This window comes from Entelurus aequoreus, linkage group LG23 (genome assembly GCF_033978785.1).
Source record: "Entelurus aequoreus isolate RoL-2023_Sb linkage group LG23, RoL_Eaeq_v1.1, whole genome shotgun sequence".
NCBI classification, from domain to species: Eukaryota; Metazoa; Chordata; class Actinopteri; order Syngnathiformes; family Syngnathidae; genus Entelurus; species Entelurus aequoreus.
This window is the reverse complement of record NC_084753.1, coordinates 36,778,801-36,801,076: the sequence shown is the minus strand read 5'-3', so window position 1 is coordinate 36,801,076 and position 22,276 is coordinate 36,778,801. Positions and strand designations below refer to the sequence as shown.

At 41.3% G+C, this 22,276-nt stretch overlaps 2 protein-coding genes across 2 annotated transcripts in view; one reads left to right on the top strand and one right to left on the bottom strand.

Moving 5' to 3' along the window:
- The window catches only part of LOC133640864 (zinc finger protein 260-like), a 47,453-nt gene extending 25,187 nt beyond the window's left edge, over positions 1–22,266 (bottom strand). The window contains exons 1-4 of the mRNA XM_062034546.1: positions 21,989–22,266; positions 19,848–19,991; positions 18,692–18,793; positions 18,539–18,606 (exon numbers count right to left, since the gene is read on the bottom strand). Of these exons, the coding sequence (XP_061890530.1) occupies positions 18,539–18,606; positions 18,692–18,793; positions 19,848–19,991; positions 21,989–22,266 (592 nt within the window). The remainder of the gene's footprint in view (positions 1–18,538; positions 18,607–18,691; positions 18,794–19,847; positions 19,992–21,988) is intronic.
- LOC133640658 (zinc finger protein 391-like) lies at positions 1,085–13,518 on the top strand. Its single transcript, XM_062034202.1, has 3 exons — positions 1,085–1,469; positions 7,073–7,303; positions 11,610–13,518. The coding sequence occupies exons 1-3, from the start codon at positions 1,367–1,369 to the stop codon at positions 12,788–12,790; spliced, it is 1,515 nt and encodes a 504-aa protein (XP_061890186.1). The 5' UTR covers positions 1,085–1,366; the 3' UTR covers positions 12,791–13,518.
- Positions 22,267–22,276: the final 10 nt, after the last annotated feature.

The following is a 22,276-nucleotide window of genomic DNA, read 5'->3' as shown; positions in this document are numbered from 1 at the left end:
AGCTATTGCAAGGAATTAGGGATTTCACCATCTACGCTCCGTAATATCATCAAAGGGTTCAGAGAATCTGGAGAAATCACTGCACGTAAGCAGCTAAGCCCGTGACCTTCCATCCCTCAGGCTGTACTGCATCAACAAGCGACATCAGTGTGTAAAGGATATCACCACATGGGCTCAGGAACACTTCAGAAACCCACTGTCAGTAACTACAGTTGGTCGCTACATCTGTAAGTGCAAGTTAAAACTCTCCTATGCAAGGCGAAAACCGTTTATCAACAACACCCAGAAACGCTGTCGGCTTCTCTGGGCCTGAGCTCATCTAAGCTGGACTGATACAAAGTGGAAAAGTGTTCTGTGGTCTGACGAGTCCACATTTCCAAATGTTGATATTTACCTCAGAAGGCTGCAAATAGAAAAGAGGCATTCAATTTTTATTTAAATTGTATTTGATATGCCATTGATATTTTTTAATTATTATTATTATTATTATTTGAAACTCGATTTTGCATGTCACTATAAAGTTATATAAGCCTTGCTTGTTCAATATTCAATGCAAAACTTGTTTGGGTCCCTATTAAAAGGTTAATTTGTTCAACCTTGGCCCGCGGCTTTGTTCAGTTTTAAATTTTGGTCCACTCTGTATTTGAGTCTGACACCCCTGTTGTACAGGATTGCTTATTGTTTTTATTGGATAGTAGTCTGTTTATTTCAATTCTTATATTTTATCTTTATTACTTCTTATGTGATTCATTTTTAATCCATATTTGTTTCCACTACCGCACTTTAAATTGGAGTCCTTAATCTCGTTATATGCAAATATAATGACAATAAAGTCTATTCTATTCTATTCTATTTTCTATTGTTATGCTACTGTTTTTTCGATACATTGTTAAAATTTGAATATTTTTACGAAAATAAGTTGTAAGTCTTTGTTTTGAAAATGTAAAATGGACAAGTTTACTTTTATTTTCAGAATGTTGAAATAGTTGTACCGGGGGTGGGACGTGTACTTGTTTCTCTCGCGAGATCTGACAACACTGCGCGCGAACCGAACACGGCGAGGATAAAGCAAGATGGCGTCTGACGGTGGAGACGTTATTGCAGTCGTCACAGTTCAGTGTTCTTAATCTGTGCGTCCATGTACACATATATGTCCTTTATTACACTCTATTAAATAGAGTAAACATCGTTAATAACTGTTTGCATCCGGTTATATTAGTCTGAGCGCACTTTGATGCTTCTCGAGCTAGCTTAGCTTGCTAGTTAGCTTAGCTTGCTAGCTGCTAACAAAGAGAGGCGGAAGTGATCAAAACACATCGCTAAGCAGAGATCAAGTGTGAGTGTAAAGTGTTGTGATTGTGTGAAAATGTGCGAAAGAACGATAGCAGAGTACGAGGAGGAACTTTGTCCAACAAAAGAGGAGAAGGAGCGACAACATCAAAAACATCAAGTTGTGTTACACAGAACAGGTTTGTTTACTTCTTACTTTCACATGTTTACTAACTTTATATTTATTATTAACACTATTCTTAAATAAATTGTCTATAGGAAGATGACTTGTCATGTGAGGATGATGCACTGATTGTTTTACGTTGTTCATAAAAACGAGACAGTTTCAGACACACAATATTTATGAGAGGTTGATGTTCCTCTCAGTTTGTAACAATGTGTATCAACATGTTTACACAAAACTCACACAGTCACCGGGGGAATATTCCAGAGAGCAGGTTAAGTGCAAACTCCTGAGTACCGTATTTCCTTGAATTGGCGCAGGGAATATAGTATTCGCACGTCTAGAATTATCGCTCTCTGGAGTGGGAGGATAAAGGAGTTGATATCAACGGAGACAAATTTAATCATCTGAGATTTGCAGATGACATTGTTGTCTTGGGAGAGCAAATCAGTGAAGTGGAAGATATGCTTAAAGACCTTGCAAATGCCAGCAAATGTTGTGGATTGAAAATGAATATGAAAAAAACAAAAGTTATGGCAAATTCCATGGTACCTCATGGACCTGTGACTGTTAATGGAAATGAAATTGATGAAGTTAATGAATATATCTATCTGGGGCAGAGATTTAGCCTGAAAGAAAAGAGTCAAGAACAGGAGATAGGGAGGAGAATCAGATTGGGCTGGTGCCAATATGGAAAACTGAGCAGCATCATGAGAGGAGAAATACCGTTAAGCCTAAAAAGAAAGGTCTTTAATCAATGCGTGTTACCAACCATGACATATGGAGCTGAAACCTGGGCATTGTCAAATAAAATGGAAAAGAAAATAGCAGCAGCACAACACAACATGGAAAGAAATATGCTCGGAATCACATATAAAGACAGAAAAACAAATGAATGGGTGAGAAAACAAACGCAAGTCCAAGACATTATGAGAACTATCAAATTCAGTAAGTGGAAGTGGGCTGGACATATCAGTAGAACAGATAATAGATGGACTTCCCTAATGACATCATGGAGACCCATGGATGGGAGCAGAAATAGAGGAAGACCAAGAGTGAGATGGCGAGATGAGATAGACAAATATTGGGGAACAGTGCAGTGGCAGGGAGCAGCTAGAGATCGTTCACTATGGCAGAAACATGCTGAGGCTTTCGTCCAGCAGTGGACTGACAATGGCTGATGATGATGACGTCTAGAATTACTGCCGGGTCAAACTCGTTTCTCAAAATAATTAACGCATGCTTGGCCTTATCGCCGGTTTATTATTGAAGCTGGATCAAATTCGTTTCGCAAAATATTAATTTTATTATCGCATGTCTATAATTTTCGCCGGGTCAAACTCGTTTCGCAAAATATTTAGCATATGGCTAGAACTTCCACCGGGTCAAATTCGTTACGTCACGAGTGACGCATCTGTCCTCCTTTTCAAAATGGAGGAAGCTGATTTCAGTAGTTTACAATCGCACAAAGGAAAAAAGATAAAGAGCTTTTCAGTAGGATTTAAGGTCCAAGCTATTGAATACCGGTACAGTATGCTAAAGAGAACAGTAAGCAGCTATGTTTTATTAATATACCGTAGCTGCGTGTGTGAAATACTGTATAAGTCATTAAATCACTCCCGCCTCCTGGTGGTAGAGGGCGCTGCCGCGCTAGTGATCCTTCTTGCGACTTCCTGTACTGCAGAAGAAGTGAACACACGCAGCAAGAGATTTATTTTTTCCCTCTGCCTGAACTTCTAACATGGAGGATCACATACAGGTATCTAAAATAAAACAGTTTTCTAAACTGGACTTTCAATCGAAGCAGGAGGTAATAATTAAAGGAATATCTCCATCGAAACAGAGACTTTTAAAACTGAAGAAAGAAAATAAGGAAGACTTCTATAAACAAGTTATCGATGCTTTTGGTCAGAAGGAGCTGCAAATGGACTCCATTTCTAAGTACAGGTAAGACCATAATAACGTTTTTTTTAATTAAATGTGCTTTTCATGATGGTATGCTTACATGACACTCAAAGCGCACGCCTAAATTTTATGGATTCCTTTTGGTAAACGGCGGAGTGAGAAGAGGTTTTAAAATAATTACCGCATGCACGGCCATCCCGCCGGTTTCCGGTAAACGCAGGTGTGGCAGGAGGTTTTAAATTAATTAACGCCCCTGCGGCTATTCAAGGAAATACGGTATGTAAAGCTAAAACGTTTTATCTCCAAAAATAAATCAAATCAAATCAACTTTATTCATAAAGCACATTTAAAATTTACCACAGGGGTAGCCAAAGTGCTGTACATTGGGCAGGTTAAAAGATAATACGAGAACCGAGCAAACACAACAACACAAACAGAACACGATAAAAAATAAATAAATAAAATATAAAAACAGGTTCACAGCAGGTGTATTATGGGGTGCCATTGCAGGATGGATATCACTCAGTTTTAAAAGCCATGGAACAAAAGTATGTTTTTAAGAGAGATTTAAAAACAGGACGAGAGGAGGCTTGTCTAACACTCAGAGGTAGGTCGTTCCAGATCTTGGGAGCAGCAGCAGCGAAAGCTCTGTCACCTCTAAGCTTCAGCCTTGTGTCCGGGACCGTCAGTAGCAGCTGATCGGCTGATTTTAGGGATCGGGTGGGGCAGTAAGGCTGAAGGAGGTCGGAGAGATATGTTGGCGCGAGGTTGTTTAGACATTTAAAAACAAATAAAATGAGTTTAAAATTGATTCTGTAACGCACAGGGAGCCAGTGAAGGGACGCTAATATAGGGGTGATGTGCTAGCAGACGAGCAGCAGAGTTCTGCACGAGCTGCAGGCGGGCGAGGGAGGCCTGGCTAATGCCTACATACAGGGCATTGCAGTAGTCTAAAGAGTCGAGATAAAGGCGTGGATTAAAGGCCTACTGAAATGAATTTTTTTTATTTAAACGGGGATAGCAGATCTATTCTATGTGTCATACTTGATCATTTCGCGATATTGCCATATTTTTGCTGAAAGGATTTAGTATAGAACAACGACGATAAAGATTGCAACTTTTGGTATCTGATAAAAAAAAGGCTTGCACCTACCGGAAGTAGCGTGACGTAGTCAGTTGAACATATACGCAAAGTTCCCTATTGTTTACAATGATGGCCGCATGAAGTGAGAGAGATTCGGACCGAGAAAGCGACAATTTCCCCATTAATTTGAGCGAGGATGAAAGATTTGTGGATGAGTAAAGTGCAAGTGAAGGACTAGTGGGGAGTTGAAGCTATTCAGATAGGGAAGATGCTGTGAGAGCCGGGGGTGACCTGATATTCAGCTGGGAATGACTACAACAGTAAATAAACACAAGACATATATATACTCTATTAGCCACAACACAACCAGGCTTATATTTAATATGCCACAAATTAATCCTGCATAAAAACACCTGCGTGTTTGTTATGCTAGCTCCTAGCTCCTCTGCTAGCTCCTAGCTCCATAGAACACGCCAATACAATTCAAACACCTGATCAACACACACAATCACTCAGCCCAAAAGACCGTTTACCTAACCCAAGGTTCATAAAGCTTATATATTTTTAAAAAGTTACGTACGTGACGCGCACATACGGTCAAGTTATCGAATGTTTAGCAGCCAAGGCTGCATACTCACGGTACCTGATATTCAGCTGGGAATGACTACAACAGTAAATAAACACAAGACATATATATACTCTATTAGCCACAACACAACCAGGCTTATATTTAATATGCCACAAATTAATCCTGCATAATAACACCTGCGTGTTTGTTATGCTAGCTCCTAGCTCCTCTGCTAGCTCCTAGCTCCATAGAACACGCCAATACAATTCAAACACCCGATCAACACACACAATCACTCAGCCCAAAAGACCGTTCACCTAACCCAAGGTTCATAAAGCTTATATATTTTTAAAAAGTTACGTACGTGACGCGCACTTACGGTACGGTACGTGTTATGCTAGCTCCTAGCTCCTCTGCTAGCTCCTAGCTCCATAGAACACGCCAATACAATTCAAACACATGATCAACACACACAATCACTCAGCCCAAAAGACCGTTCACCTAACCCAAGGTTCATAAAGCTTATATATTTTAAAAAAGTTACGTACATACGCAAAAAAAAGCCAAAGCTGCATACTCACAGTAGCACGTCTGCGTCTTTGTCATCCAAATCAAAGTAATCCTGGTAAGAGTCTGTGTTGTCCCAGTTCTCTACAGGCGTCTGTGTATCCAAATCAAAAGTCCTCCTGGTTAGAGTCTCTGTTATCCGAGTTCTTCCATCTTGACTGCATCTTTCGGGAATGTAAACAAAGAAGCGCCGGCTGTGTACTGTTGTGGCTGACTACGTTCGAAAAATACGTCCATTTCGCACCGACAACTTTCTTCTTTGCTTGCTTGGCTTCCTTCTCCATAATGCAATGAACATGATTGAAACAGATTCACGAACACAGATGTCCAGAATACTGTGGAATTATGAAATGAAAACAGAGCTTTTTCGTACCGGCTTCAATGTGGAAGGCATACCCGTGTTCGTCGGGCTACGTCACGCGCATACGTCATCCTCAGAGGCGTTTCGAACCGGAAGTTTAGCGGCAAATTTAAAATGTCACTTTATAAGTTAACCCGGCCGTATTGGCATGTGTTATAATGTTAAGATTTCATCATTGATATATAAACTATCAGACTGCGTGGTCGGTAGTAGTGGGTTTCAGTAGGCCTTTAATTTCTCGAGATCATGTCCTGATAGAAGCGGTTTCACTTTCGCTATTTGGCGTAATTGATACAAGCTTTTTTGAACGACGCTGCTGATTTGTCTTTCGAATTTAAAATCTGAGTAATTTAAATAGTAAAAAAGTAAAATAAGAGAGGTAAGACAAAGTCGGAGTCAGTTACCATGGTAACTGACGCTGTAAACCTAGCCTGCTAGCTGGCAGGTTTGACAAGTTATTTATGTGTGTAAAAGCTGTACTGACCTGTTATTTCCTTCATATTGGTGCAGCCATTAACCTACTACAACACCTACTACATCCACCTACTCAGTGGCCTAGTGGTTAGAGTGTCCGCCCTGAGATCGATAGGTTGTGAGTTCAAACCCCGACCAAGTCATACCAAAGACTATAAAAATGGGACCCATTACTTCCCTGCTTGGCACTCAGCATCAAGGGTTGGAATTGGGGGTTAAATCACCATAAAAATGATTCCCGGGCGCGGCCACTGCTGCTGCTCACTGCTCCCCTCACCTCCCAGGGGGGATCAAGGGTGATGGGTCAAATGCAGAGAATAATCTTGCCACACCTAGTGTGTGTGTGACAATCATTGGTACTTTAACTTTTTAATGTGGCAGTGATTGTCGAAAAAACAAAGCCTGATCTAAAGATGACATCTTGATCTCATACCATCTCAAACCAATTGGTCGTTCATTATTAAGTGAAATGTCTTAAAGTCGCTTAAATTCGTCTTCAACCAAGCAACACTACGTTTTATCCAGTTACTCGATTAATCGAAAACATTTCCAGTAGAACACTTGATTAATAAACTTTTCAATAACCACAGCCTTATATTTCATGTACGATTTAATATTTAGCATGTAGGAGTTAAAATGTGTTTTGTTTGTGTCCTGTAGACATCCATCAGCTGATTGGACACCAAGAAGAATGTCTCCCTCATCTGCAGGGGGACAGTTTCACTTTAGAGGATCCACAGCCCCCTTATTTTAAAGAGGAAGAGGAGGGAGAGTGTCCTGTAGGACAGGAAGAGGCTGATCTCACCAAGTTTCCACTGACTGTTGTCTCTGTGAAGACTGAAGAGCATGAAGACAAACCACCTGAGTCCTCACAGCTTCATCACAGTCCAAGTAAGCACAACATCCACATATCATCTAATACAATGTTTGTGACACATGTTCATCCGGGGGCCACATTTATGACTAAAGATGGAGATATACTTGCTTTTTAACACCACCATTTAAAAATGAATGCTCATCAATCGTGTGAATTAGTGAAGTGAATTATATTTATATAGCGCTTTTCTGTATTGACTCAAAGTGCTTTTACATAGTGAAACCCAATATCTAAGTTACATTTAAACCAGTGTGGGTGGCACTGGGAGCAGGTGGGTAAAATGTCTTGCCCAGGGACACAACGGCAGTGACTAGGATGCGGAGGCGGGGATCAAACCTGGAACCCTCAAATTGCTGGCACGGCCACTCTACCAACCGAGCTATACCGCCCCGGTCAAATCATCAACCATGTAATTGCTGGGGTGTAACCATGTGACCTAGAGGCCGTCCTCCTTACCTCACGTGGTCAAATGAAGGCAAACATTCAATATGGCTACTGTTTATTTACCTTTAGCAGCACATATGTCAGCATATTTCAAAGGTTTAGTGGTGAAGATTAGGGATGTATACCCAAGTACCATTTTATTTTAGTACTGGTCGTCCATGAGGACCGTGAAGATTCTGGACTAACGACACAACTATGACACGTTGTCACATTGAGTTCAGCTGCCGCTGCTACACATTAAAATCAGCTTTGAATAATGACAAATAAGGAAGCAACAACACGCAAAAGTTTGATGTGTGTGTTATTGACAAGAATCAGAATCAGAATAGTTTCATTGCCATTGTTTGAGAACGGGTTCACAAACTAGAAATTTTTCTTGGTGCAAACGTGCGACATCAATCAATCAATCAATGTTTATTTATATAGCCCTAAATCACAAGTGTCTCAAAGGGCTGTACAAGCCACAACGACATCCTCTGTACAGAGCCCACATAAAACACATATAACACATATTTGGTATAAAAAGAGCTGTGACTGAGCTATCAGATAGACTTAGAAGGGATTCAAGGAATTCAAGGAGCTGCTGTTAGGAGTTATTGTTCATTTGCCTGATGGCCGAGGGGAAAAAACTGTTCAGGTGGCGGGAGGTGTGGGTCTGGATGGAGCGTAGTCTCCTGCCTGAGGGGAGAGGGGAGAATAGTTTGTGTCCAGGGTGAGAAGAGTCAGCTGTGATCCGACCCACACGCCTCCTGGTCCTGGAGGAGAACAAGTCCTGGAGGGATGGGAGCTTGCAGCCAATCACCTTCTCAGCAGCACGTACGATGCGCTGCAGTCTATTCTTATCCTGGACTGTGGCGCCGGGGAACCACACTGTGATGGAGGAGGTCAGGATGGACTCTATGATGGCTGAGTAAAACTGCACCAGCATCTCAGTCGGCACCTTAAGTTTCCTCAGCTGCCGCAGGAAGTAAATCCTCTGCTGGGCCTTCTTGATGAGTGAGCTGATGGTCAGCTCCCACTTGAGGTCCTGGGTGATGGTGGTGCCCAAGAAATGGAAGGAGTCCACAATGGGGACGGGGGTGGGAGAGTCAATCAGGGTGAGGGGGGATGGTGGGGCTGTGACTTTCCTGAAGTCCATGATCATCTCCACTGTTTTCTGGGCGTTCAGCTCCAGGTTGTTGAGGCTGCACCAGGACGTCAGCCGGTCCACCTCTCTCCTGTAGGCGGACTCATCGCCATTCGAGATGAGCCCGATGAGGGTGGTGTCATCCGCAAACTTGAGCAGTTTTACGGATTGGTGACTGGAGGTGCAGCAGTTTGTATACAGGGAGAAGAGCCAGGGGGAGAGTACACAGCCCTGAGGAGTACCAGTGTTTGTGGTTCGACTGTCCGAGACAATCTTCCCCAGCCGTACGTGCTGTCTTCGGTCTGACATGAAGATGACATAACTGCATTTCACCTTGCACTGCACACATAGTTGACTTCTTTAAGACTTCAAATAAACAGCTGTTGATAAAAGACTTCCCTGCTCTGAGATGTTACAGAACATCATGTTGGAGGTGTTCCACCTCTTGTGCTAATAGGAATGATATTTAAAATGCCTTTTTTCCACTTTTTTATTTCCACAAATGACATGTAGTACCGATAAGAATACCGATAAATACTGATATCGATAACCAGTATCGATTAGCGTATCATATCGATACATTCTTAACGATTTATATCCCTACTGAAGATACAAGCCAGATATATTTAAAACATATATTCAATGTATATTTGGATTTTTTGGATTTAGTTACTTCTCTGCTGTCCAGCAATGTCTTAATCAATCTAGTTTATTACAAACCCCGTTTCCATATGAGTTGGGAAATTGTGTTAGATGTAAATATAAACGGAATACAATGATTTGCAAATCCTTTTCAACCCATATTCAGTTGAATATGCTACAAAGACAAGACATTTGATGTTCAAACTCATAAACTTTTTTTTTTTTTGCAAATAATAATTAACTTAGAATTTCATGGCTGCAACACGTGCCAAAGTAGTTGGGAAAGGGCATGTTCACCACTGTGTTACATGGCCTTTCCTTTTAACAACACTCAGTAAAGGTTTGGGAACTGAGGAGACACATTTTTGAAGCTTCTCAGGTGGAATTCTTTCCCATTCTTGCTTGATGTACAGCTTAAGTTGTTCAACAGTCCGGGGGTCTCCCTTGTGCTATTTTAGGCTTCATAATGCGCCACACATTTTCAATGGGAGACAGGTCTGGACTACAGGCAGGCCAGTCTAGTACCCGCACTCTTTTACTATGAAGCCACGTTGATGTAACACGTGGCTTGGCATTGTCTTGCTGAAATAAGCAGGGGCGTCCATGGTAACGTTGCTTGGATGGCAACATATGTAGCTCCAAAACCTGTATGTACTTTTAAGCATTAATGGCGCCTTCACAGATGTGTAAGTTACCCATGTCTTGGGCACTAATACACCCCCATACCATCACAGATGCTGGCTTTTCAACTTAACGCCGATAACAATCCGAATGGTTCTTTTCCTCTTTGGTCCGGAGGACACGACGTCCACAGTTTCCAAAAACAATTTGAAATGTGGACTTGTCAGACCACAGAACACTTTTCCACTTTGTATCAGTCCATCTTAGATGAGCTCAGGCCCAGCGAAGCCGACGGCGTTTCTGGGTGTTGTTGATAAACGGTTTTCGCCTTGCATAGGAGAGTTTTAACTTGCACTTACAGATGTAGCGACCAACTGTAGTTACTGACAGTGGGTTTCTGAAGTGTTCCTGAGCCCATGTGGTGATATCCTTTACACACTGATGTTGCTTGTTGATGCAGTACAGCCTGAGGGATCGAAGGTCACGGGCTTAGCTGCTTACGTGCAGTGATTTCTCCAGATTCTCTGAACCCTTTGATGATATTACCGACCGTAGATGGTGAAATCCCTAAATTCCTTGCAATAGCTGGTTGAGAGAGGTTTTTCTTAAACTGTTCAACAATTTGCTCACGCATTTGTTGACAAAGTGGTGACCCTCGCCCCATCCTTGTCTGTGAATGACTGAGCATTTCATGGAATCTACTTTTATGCCCAATCATGGCACCCACCTGTTCCCAATTTGCCTGCACACCTGTGGGATGTTCCAAATAAGTGTTTGATGAGCATTCCTCAACTTTATCAGTATTTATTGCCACCTTTCCCAACTTCTTTGTCACGTGTTGCTGGCATCAAATTCTAAAGTTAATGATTATTTGCAAAAAAAAAATTGTTTATCAGTTTGAACATCAAATATGTTGTCTTTGTAGCATATTCAACTGAATATGGGTTGAAAATGATTTGCAAATCATTGTACTCCGTTTATATTTACATCTAACACAATTTCCCAACTCATATGGAAACGGGGTATGTATATATATATATATATATATACTGTATATTTATGTATATATGTTCAGTTTAACAGTCCAGTTGTGATTGATTGAATGCCCTGAGAATTATACTGGACATTCTTTTGTAATTGCCACAAAATAACGCGTAGTATTTTGTAAATTTTTTGCCAAAAATATTTTTATTTTATAGATATTTTCAAAGCAGAATATTGTCCTTAGGGCCCTCTGCCACCTCATGGGGGACCCGTAAAATCTGTGCCTCTTAAGACCTCACTGTTGGCTTTGTACGCTCATGTTACTTCTCAACTAGTCAAAGTTGATGCTAATCGACCTGTTTCTTCTCCTTTTTACAGAATGTGAAAGCAAAAGTGAGTCCACAAAAAACCGAATCGTAAAGCAGAATCGAAAATGAAATCTGAGTTGGTAAAATCTTATCTATTTCGATCCCAGCATGTGTTTGTCTCCTTGTGTCCTGCAGACGTCTGTGAAAAATATCGTCCACCTGAGCAGCAGGAGGGGTCCTCCAGTATGGAGCAGAAGAGGTCACAGCACCTCCACGTGAAAGAAGAGGAGCCACAGCCCCCCCACTTTAAAGATGAAGAAAAACAGCGGCTGTCCCCCCACTTCATAGAGGAAGACAAGAGACACCTCATCAGTGTGAAGAGTGAAGGTGATGAGGTCAAAGGTGAGAGTGATGAGAAGAGAGAGGCGGAGCCTCCAAGCAGCAGCTCAACTCAACACATGACAACAGAAGCTGATGGAGACCACTGTGGAGGATCACAAGCAGACAAGCTCTTAGCTCCACTATCAGATAGTGAGGACACAACGTCACACTCTCCTGACACTGATGATGAACACTCTAAAGATGATAAGACATGTCACACTGACAACACACACTTCACATGTTCTCACTGTGACAAAACTTTTAAATACCATTGTCTTCTGAAAGAACATATGAGAACACACACTGGAGAGAAACCTTTTTCCTGCTCAGAATGTGGTAAAGATTTTAGACTAAAACACATGCTGAAAGAACACATGAGAATACACACTGGAGAAAAACCTTTTGCATGTTCATTCTGCGGTAAAGATTTTACCCGAAGGCACCATTTGGAAACACACATGAGAATGCACACTGGAGAAAAACCTTTTTCATGTTCAATCTGCGGTAAAGATTTTACTCAAAGGCAATTTTTGAAAACACACATGAGTATACACACTGGAGAAAAACCTTTTCCCTGCTCAGAATGTGGTAAAAGTTTTGTAACAAATAGTAATTTAAAAGTACACATGAGAATACACACTGGTGAAAAACCTTTTATATGTTCAGTATGTGGTAAAAGTTATATAGAAAGACACCAATTAAAATTACACATGACAACGCACTCTGGTGAAAAACCATACTCCTGTTCAAGCTGCCACAAAAGCTTTCGTTGCCCAAAATCTTGTACAGTACACATGAGAACACACTCTGGTGAAAAACCATACTCCTGTTCATGCTGCAACAAAAGCTTTGGTCACCTAAACACTCTTACAGTACACATGAGAACACACACAGGAGAGAAAGTGTGGAGTTGCAGTGTGTGTGGTGAAAGATTCTCTTATAAGTACCAGTGTGAGAAACACAAGTGTGCTGGTGAGAACAGCAGCAGCAAATGAAGATGCAGGATTTGAAGTAAACGGTCAAAAGTTTGACTTTGACTTTCTAACAACATCAGCACATATAACATGTGTGACATCATTGTTGTGTGTGTAAGACAATCTTGTTAATATGATTCTAACATTTATAGATTAAACACTTCAGATTAGTGCTTTTATTTCAGTCAAGTACATGAGTTAATATACACATTTGTGTACTTTAAAATGAACAGAACAATTTGACTGAAAAGGTGAGAATAAACAGTACATAAAATATGTTACATACAAGAAACATTTTATGTGTAGATATTCATAATTCACTTTTATACTTATTCATAATAGTGTTTTATATATCTTTTTTGAAATAATGAAGTGTTACATATTTTATTTTCTAATTGTAGATGATTTCATAGATGAAGTCCTTTATATGATATACATATTTGTTTTACATGTGTTCATACCTTTGCTTTTGAGTACACATAAATCCCTCTTAGTTCATACTTACTGGTTCACATCTGAAACATCTTCTGGACCACTTCTGGAAGCATATTATTATTTACTTTATACATCATTTGAGCAGTTGTGTTTTATACAAGATCATTTACTTTTAAAATGTGTGACTTTATGAATCATTTGTTAGGTCTCTAGAATCCATTCTATTAGATATCTTTATTACTCTCTTTTGTATTATGAATATTGTTTTGTGATTGTTTTATATGTACGTCCCCAGACCTTTATGCAATAAACAATGTATGCTTCAGCTGAAGTTGGGTACAATAATTGTAGTTAATATTTGTAAGTATGTATTTTATTCTATTTATTATTGCATTACATTTTTTAAATGTTTTCTTTATATGATTTATATGTAGTGTCCAGATTACTTCATCATCTATATTAACTCCTAAACATGTGATTACTTTTATTCCTTCCATTTCAATATTATCCATCATAATTTGTGTTTTACATTTTTACAATATCCAAATATGATATATTTAGTTTTATTGAAGTTTAGTGACAGTTTATTGATGTGCAGCCATCTTTTTATGGTAAAGTTCTCTCTGGATAAAATAAGATGAGAGTTAAATCAAGCGGTAATGAAGGTGAAGAATGGAAGATTATTATATACATTAGACTTAGACTTAGACTTCCTTTTTATTGTCATTCAAATTTGAAGTTTACAGTACAGATAAGAACGAAATTTCGTAACATAAGCTCATGGTAGTGCAGGATAAAAAAGCAATAAGGTGCATATATAAATAAATATAAATAACACCAAAGAAGTTTTGAATGCTTTGTACTGCTCCATCAATGAACTGCAAACTACACATCCAGAGGAAGTTTTCATCGTGGCAGGGGATTTTAATCAAGCTAACATGAAAACAGTTTTCCCTCATTTCTATCAATATGTGAATTTTGCAACCAGGGGTGGAAGCAGATTGGACTTGGTGTATAGTAATATTAAACAGGCGTATCAAGCTGCACCACGCCCCCACCTCGGCTCCTCAGACCATCTATCTGTGATGCTAATTCCTGCATACAAGCCCCTGCTGATCAGGAAGCAAGCTACAGTGAAGCAGGAGAGGACCTGGCCAGAGGGAGCAATGTCAGCATTACAAGACTGCTTCGAAACCACAGACTGGGACATGTTCAAAGCAGCCACCACCGAAAATCACCACACATGTGTGGAGGAGTATGCAGAATCTGTGTCCGCATACATTCAGAAGTGCATGGAGGATGTCAGTGTGATCAAGAACATCCCCACACGGGCCAACGAGAAACCCTGGATGAACAGTGAGGTACGTGCATGCTGAAGGCTCGGAACAAGGCTTTCAAGACTGGCGACATGGTGGCATTAAAATCAGCCAGAGCTAACCTGAACCGTGCCATTAAGGTTGCAAAGCGTGCTCACAGTCAGAAAGTGCAGGACTTCTTCGAGAACCCTACAAACACTAGACGAATGTGGCAGGGTATACAGGTCATCACGGACTATAAAGCTGCCCCCTGTCCCTGTGACAACAGCATCAGCTTCCTAGATGACCTTAACAACTACTTTGCAAGGTTTGAGGCACTTAACACCACTCCGGCGAGAAAATCCATCCCTCGCCCTGATGAGCAGCCGCTCAACCTGGATATAGCGGATGTCCGGAAAACCCTGAGGAGAGTGAATCCCCGGAAAGCACCAGGACCTGATGACATTCAGGGTAAGGTGCTTAAGGGATGTGCAGACCAGCTGGCTGGGGTTCTCACAGACATCTTCAACATCTCGCTGACCCAGGCTGTGGTACTATCACGTTTTAAGACGGCCACAATCATTCCAGTGCCAAAAAAACCCACAATCTCCCCCCTCAAGGATTACCGCCCCGTTGCACTCACCCCCATCATAATGAAGTGCTTCGAGAGGCTGGTAAAGGAATATATTGTCTCCAGACTTCCCCCCACATTCGACCCATACCAGTTTGCTTATCGCCCTAACCGCTCAACAGAGGACGCCATCTCCTCTGCACTCCACCTGAGCTTAGAACATCTGGAAGGAAAGGACACACACGTGCGGATGTTGTTCCTGGACTTCAGCTCAGCATTCAACACCATCATCCCGCAGCACTTGGTGAGCAAACTGGCCCCCCTTGGATTCAGTACCCCCCTTTGCAACTGGCTGCTTGACTTCCTCACAGACAGACCCCAATCTGTGAGAGTGGGCAACAACACCTCCAGTGCCATTTCCCTGAGCACCGGCTCCCCCCAGGGCTGCGTCCTGAGTCCGCTGCTGTTCACGTTTATGACCCATGACTGCTGCGCCAGGTCCACTACCAACCACATTGTGAAGTATGCAGACGACACGACAGTAGTGGGCCTCATCCGTGACAACAACGACATGGACTACAGGGAGGAGGTGAAACATCTGGTTGACTGGTGCAGAACCAACAACCTGGTCCTGAATGTCAACAAGACCAAGGAGATCATCGTTGACTTCAGGAAGCACCAGTCCAGCCACGTTCCACTCTACATCAACGGCACAGCGGTGGAGATGGTAAGCAGCACCAAGTTCCTGGGGGTGCAGATAACTGACAATATAACCTGGTCCCTACACACCGGAGCTCTTGTAAAAAGAGCTCAGCAGCGCATGCACTTTTTGCGTGGGATGAAAAGAGCACAGCTCCCTCCCCCCATTCTCAGCACATTCTACAGAGGCACTATAGAGAGCCTGCTGACCAACAGCATCTCTGTCTGGACTGGAGCCTGCAGTGCCTCAGACTGGAAGTCTCTCCAGAGAGTGGTGAGGACAGCGGCAAAGATCATCAGGACTCCTCTTCCACCTATCCAGGAGATCGCAAAAAGCCACTGCCTGACCAGGGCTCAGAAAATTTGCAAAGACTCCTCCCACCCCCACCAAGGACTGTTTTCACTGCTGGACTCTAGAAAGAGGTCCGCAGCCTCCGAAGCAGAACCTCCAGGTTCTGTAACAGCTTCTTCCCTCAGGCCGTAAGACTCTTGAACGCATCATAATTAAATTATCCCCTCAACTCCCCCCAAAATGGATTAACTCGCTGGAATAAAAAAGACAATATAACATACATCCATAAACGTGGACGCATGTGAGAAAGTGCAATATACTTATCTGTACAGTAACCTATTTATTTATTTATATATATTTATATATGTATTTATTTTATATCTATATGTATATATTATTTATATATGTTTATTTATTTATACATGCACCTTATTGCTTTTTTTATCCTGCACTACCATGAGTTTATGTAACGAAATTTTGTTCTTATCTGTGCTGTAAAGTTCAAATTTGAATGGTAATAAAAAGGAAGTCTAAGTCTAGTCTAAGTCTAATGTATAAATATATATATAAAATAAATAAATATATATAAATATATATATATATAAATAAATAGATTACTGTACAGATAAATATATTGCACTTTTCCACATGCGTCCACGTTTATGGATGCATGTTATATTGTCTTTTTTTATTCCAGCGAGTTAATCCATTTTGGGGGGAGTTGAGGGGATAATTTAATTATGATGCGTTCAAGAGTCTTACGGCCTGAGGGAAGAAGCTGTTACAGAACCTGGAGGTTCTGCTTCGGAGGCTGGGGAACCTCTTTCTAGAATCCAGCAGTGAAAACAGTCCTTGGTGGGGGTAGGAAGAGTCTTTGCAGATTTTCTGAGCCCTGGTCAGGCAGCGGCTTTTTGCGGTCTCCTGGATAGGAGGAAGAGGAGTCCTGATTATTATTTCCGCCGTCCTCACCACTCTCTGGAGAGACTTCCAGTCTGAGGCACTGCAGGCTCCAGTCCAGACAGAGATGCAGTTGGTCAGTAGGCTCTCTATAGAATGTGGTGAGAATGGGGGGAGGGAGCTGTGCTCTTTTCATCCGACGCAAAAAGTGCATGTGCTGCTGAGCTCTTTTTACAAGAGCTCCGGTGGGTAGGGACCTGGTTTTAATGTCAGTTATCTGCACCCCCAGGAACTTGGTGCTGCTTACTATCTCCACCGCTGTGCCGTTGATGTAGATGTACTCAGTAGTGACAATTAAAGACACTTTTATCCTGTTAATTTGAGCAAAGAAAAAGAGTAAAGTGTAATATTCTAAATAGAAGAATATTAATATCAGCAGTCAATATTCCAACATTGTGAAGCTGAGCTATGGTAAACAACATATTCAGCTTTAAAGGCTTTATGAGAGTGATGTAATTATCATAATCAGAATCAGAAATACTTTATTAATCCCCGAGGGGAAATTAAAATGTTCAGCACTGTTATAAACATGTGAATATTCAATGTAATAATATATTATATTAATACCATAATAAAGTGGTACGTTTGGGGATGTGTAATATTGTTTGTATGAACATCCTGAATGTTTTTGTGCTAGAATTGTTTGTGAAAAAAGTGAAAATTAAAAAAAAAACGAGGCAGTAATGATAATAATGGTTTGTTTTAAGCCTGTTTATGAATAATTAAAGATAATTAAAATACCAAAATGGAGCTTCCATCCTCAGTGAGCTGAACTCCAGCAGTAAAGATGAGATAAATAATGTGGAAAGGTCAGAAGTCAAATGTTATTTCAGGTAATACATGGAGCCTCTGTTGCCACCCAGCGGCCGTTGAAAAGATTGCATACATTTTGTTTTGACGTCCTTAAAGCTGCTTTTTACTTCCTATCCTGTTTGTGTCCAAGTCTGTAGTGTGGGCCATAGGACAGAAGGAGGACATTCTGTTAATAGCCTGTGGAGGGCAGCAATACACCTAAGATGTTCTACTAGTCTGCTGGAAATAGAAAGAAGAAGAAGGAGGAAAAAGCAAGATGGCGTTTGATGGAGAAAGTCTAAACGTGGGCATTATAGTTCTGTATTTTTAATCAGTGCATACATGTGCACATATATGTCGTTTAATACAGTAAACATCTTCAATAGTAGGTTGTATCCGAATACACTTTGTATTTACTTATTACCGCCATTCTTAAATATTTTGTATGTAAGAATGTGGGTGTTGTTGAGAAGATGATGCAGGTGTTCTGTCGAATTTAGCTACCTGTAAAAATGTGTTACTTACTCTAGTCCATTTGTAAAATAAATTGTTTTCCTAAATTATAGTCTCCTCACTTTATCCAGACAGTCATTAGGACAAAAGACCCTGGGAGAAATTTGCCCTTTAAAAGGGAAACATATTCACTGTGGCAGGACAGTATCAAGATGAATTCATCACATTTGTATAATCGGCTATGAGGCATTTTATTATCATTGTACAGCCCTTACCTTTGGGCTGATACTGAGGGCGACTGTGTTGACCAGTTTGACGCGTGCAAATGATTGAATGTCCAGTTCTGTAGAAATGTGTTTGGATATGACAATCCGTTTATTCCAAGCTATCAAATCAAATGTAGGTTATAGAACATTATGTATGCTGACCTTGAATGGCACATTGTCACAGCAGCGAGACCTGACCACACACGGCACGACACGGTCGAAAACTGTTTGTCCTCCATGCAATCTGCCCCTGAGTGTTCCCAGCTGAACCCAATTAAAGGAGGCTACCATGGCAACCGCACCATAACAACAGTCCCATCCCTGTCCACACTTCCTGGTTCTCAACAGGAAGTAGGCGGAGCAATCTGCCGAAAGGGAAATTCTGCATGAACTGAGGCCAGCAATCAATTAGAGAAAACAAAATACAAATGTTTGTACAAACAATATAAACAAATAAGGAAATTTGGCTCCAACGCTGCGGCCCCTAATTGAGAAGGGCAGGATAAATGATAAATGATAAACGGGTTATACTTTTATAGCGCTTTTCTACCTTCAAGGTACTCAAAGCGCTTTGACAGTATTTCCACATTCACCCATTCACACACACATTCACACACTGATGGCGGGAGCTGCCATGCAAGGCGCTAACCAGCAGCCATCAGGAGCAAGGGTGAAGTGTCTTGCCCAAGGACACAACGGACGTGACTAGGATGGTAGAAGGTGGGGATTGAACCCCAGTAAGCCAGCAACCCTCCGATTGCTGGCACGGCCACTCTACCAACTTCGCCATGCCATGAACAATTCAAAATAATAACAATGGAGCCATATATATAAACAAATAATAATCATCTTTGAGTTTGGTGTTTCAGTGTAGCTTTAATGCGCATCATTTCCTGATCCACTTTGTCATCACTTAGTAGTTTCCTCTTTTGACTCATCTCAAGTAGAGTCCTTATTTTCAGGATCCAGGCAACTGACCTCTTCAACCGTTTCCAATCGGAGAAGTAAGTGATCAGTTAGTGAGTAGCACTTGGAATATCAATAACTGCATTGGTGCTGAGCTCCTTTTTTTTACCTCAGGGTCCTTCGCTGCAATCCCATACTCCAAGATGTCAGCTAACCACTCTTCTTCTGTTTCTTCAGAAACTCAGGGCTTTCTGTCCATCCTTTGTGAGTCAGTAACTCATCCACTTTAACTCCTCTTGAGGCTCTGTCTGCAGGATTTTGAATGTGCCATTGTGTGACATCAGATGTTTGAAATCTTTCATCTTTCCCAAAGCTCCTTTTCAGACCAAGTATGCGTTGCCTAGCAACGCACTGATTGTTGGGCAGAGACACAGCATCCTTCTTTTTAAAGGGAAGTTCCAAAGTGTAGTGTCCATCTTCAAGCTTGCACGAATCAGTCATGACCTTCATGAACTTCATGTCATCTCTAGACATTTCTTCTTTGTCTTCTGATGACCTGTCGTTAAAATCATGGTTATATTGATTGTGCAGCAGCTCCTCCAGCTTTGTTATGGAGATCCTGTTTAAAGTAGTAGTGGAGCAGCCAATCTTACTCCTCTTCTCACTGTAATCAGGAAGGCCATTAATGACCCACCCCAATAGGGTCTTAAAGGCCTACTGAAACCCACTACTACCGACCACGCAGTCTGATAGTTTATATATCAATGATGAAATCTTAACATTATAACACATGCCAATACGGCCGGGTTAACTTATAAAGTGACATTTTAAATTTGCCGCTAAACTTCCGGTTCGAAACGCCTCTGCGTGTGACGTATGCGTGTGACGTAGCCCGGCGAACACGGGTATGCCTTCCACATTGAAGCCGATACGAAAAAGCTCTGTTTTCATTTCATAATTCCACAGTATTCTGGACATCTGTGTTCGTGAATCTGTTTCAATCATGTTCATTGCATTATGGAGAAGGAAGCCGAGCAAGCAAAGAAGAAAGTTGTCGGTGCGAAATGGACGTATTTTTCGAACGTAGTCAGCCACAACAGTACACAGCCGGCGCTTCTTTGTTTACATTCCCGAAAGATGCAGTCAAGATGGAAGAACTCGGATAACAGAGACTCTAACCAGGAGGACTTTTGATTTGGATACACAGACGCCTGTAGAGAACTGGGACAACACAGACTCTTACCAGGATTACTTTGATTTGGATGACAAAGACGCAGACGTGCTACTGTGAGTATGCAGCTTTGGCTTTTTTTTGCGTATGTACGTAACTTTTTTTAAAATATATAAGCTTTATGAACCTTGGGTTAGGTGAACGGTCTTTTGGGCTGAGTGATTGTGTGTGTTGATCATGTGTTTGAATTGTATTGGCGTGTTCTATGGAGCTAGGAGCTAGCAGAGGAGCTAGGAGCTAGCATAACACGTACCGTACCGTACGTGCGCGTCACGTACGTAACTTTTTAAAAATATATAAGCTTTATGAACCTTGGGTTAGGTGAACGGTCTTTTGGGCTGAGTGATTGTGTGTGTTGATCGGGTGTTTGAATTGTATTGGCGTGTTCTATGGAGCTAGGAGCTAGCAGAGGAGCTAGGAGCTAGCATAACAAACACGCAGGTGTTATTATGCAGGATTAATTTGTGGCATATTAAATATAAGCCTGGTTGTGTTGTGGCTAATAGAGTATATATATGTCTTGTGTTTATTTACTGTTGTAGTCATTCCCAGCTGAATATCAGGTACCGTGAGTATGCAGCCTTGGCTGCTAAACATTCGATAACTTGACCGTATGTGCGCGTCACGTACGTAACTTTTTAAAAATATATAAGCTTTATGAACCTTGGGTTAGGTAAACGGTCTTTTGGGCTGAGTGATTGTGTGTGTTGATCAGGTGTTTGAATTGTATTGGCGTGTTCTATGGAGCTAGGAGCTAGCAGAGGAGCTAGGAGCTAGCATAACAAACACGCAGGTGTTTTTATGCAGGATTAATTTGTGGCATATTAAATATAAGCCTGGTTGTGTTGTGGCTAATAGAGTATATATACGTCTTGTGTTTATTTACTGTTGTAGTCATTCCCAGCTGAATATCAGGTCACCCCCGGCTCTCACAGCATCTTCCCTATCTGAATAGCTTCAACTCCCCACTAGTCCTTCACTTGCACTTTACTCATCCACAAATCTTTCATCCTCGCTCAAATTAATGGGGAAATTGTCGCTTTCTCGGTCCGAATCTCTCTCACTTCATGCGGCCATCATTGTAAACAATAGGGAACTTTGCGTATATGTTCAACTGACTACGTCACGCTACTTCCGGTAGGTGCAAGCCTTTTTTTTATCAGATACCAAAAGTTGCAATCTTTATCGTCGTTGTTCTATACTAAATCCTTTCAGCAAAAATATGGCAATATCGCGAAATGATCAAGTATGACACATAGAATAGATCTGCTATCCCCGTTTAAATAAAAAAAATTCATTTCAGTAGGCCTTTAAAGGCATACGGTCCATTTCCACGACTGTTGACCACTTCCCAGGGTTCAAGCAGTTTAGATGCATTGGTCCCAATCAATAGCTCTACATCGGCTTGAATACGAGGAAGAGTGACGCCATCCAAGTGTGGCCATTTAGCCAACTCCTCTTCATTGATGAGGTTTCTTGTTGTTACGGGCATCCTTTTTTGGGTGTAGATCTTGGGAAGGTCGTAGAACTGTTGCCTAGTGAGGCTGGAAATCTTTAAGTCCGTCAGCATGTAACTGGAAACTGATGTTTTTGGGCCCATGGTAAGGAGA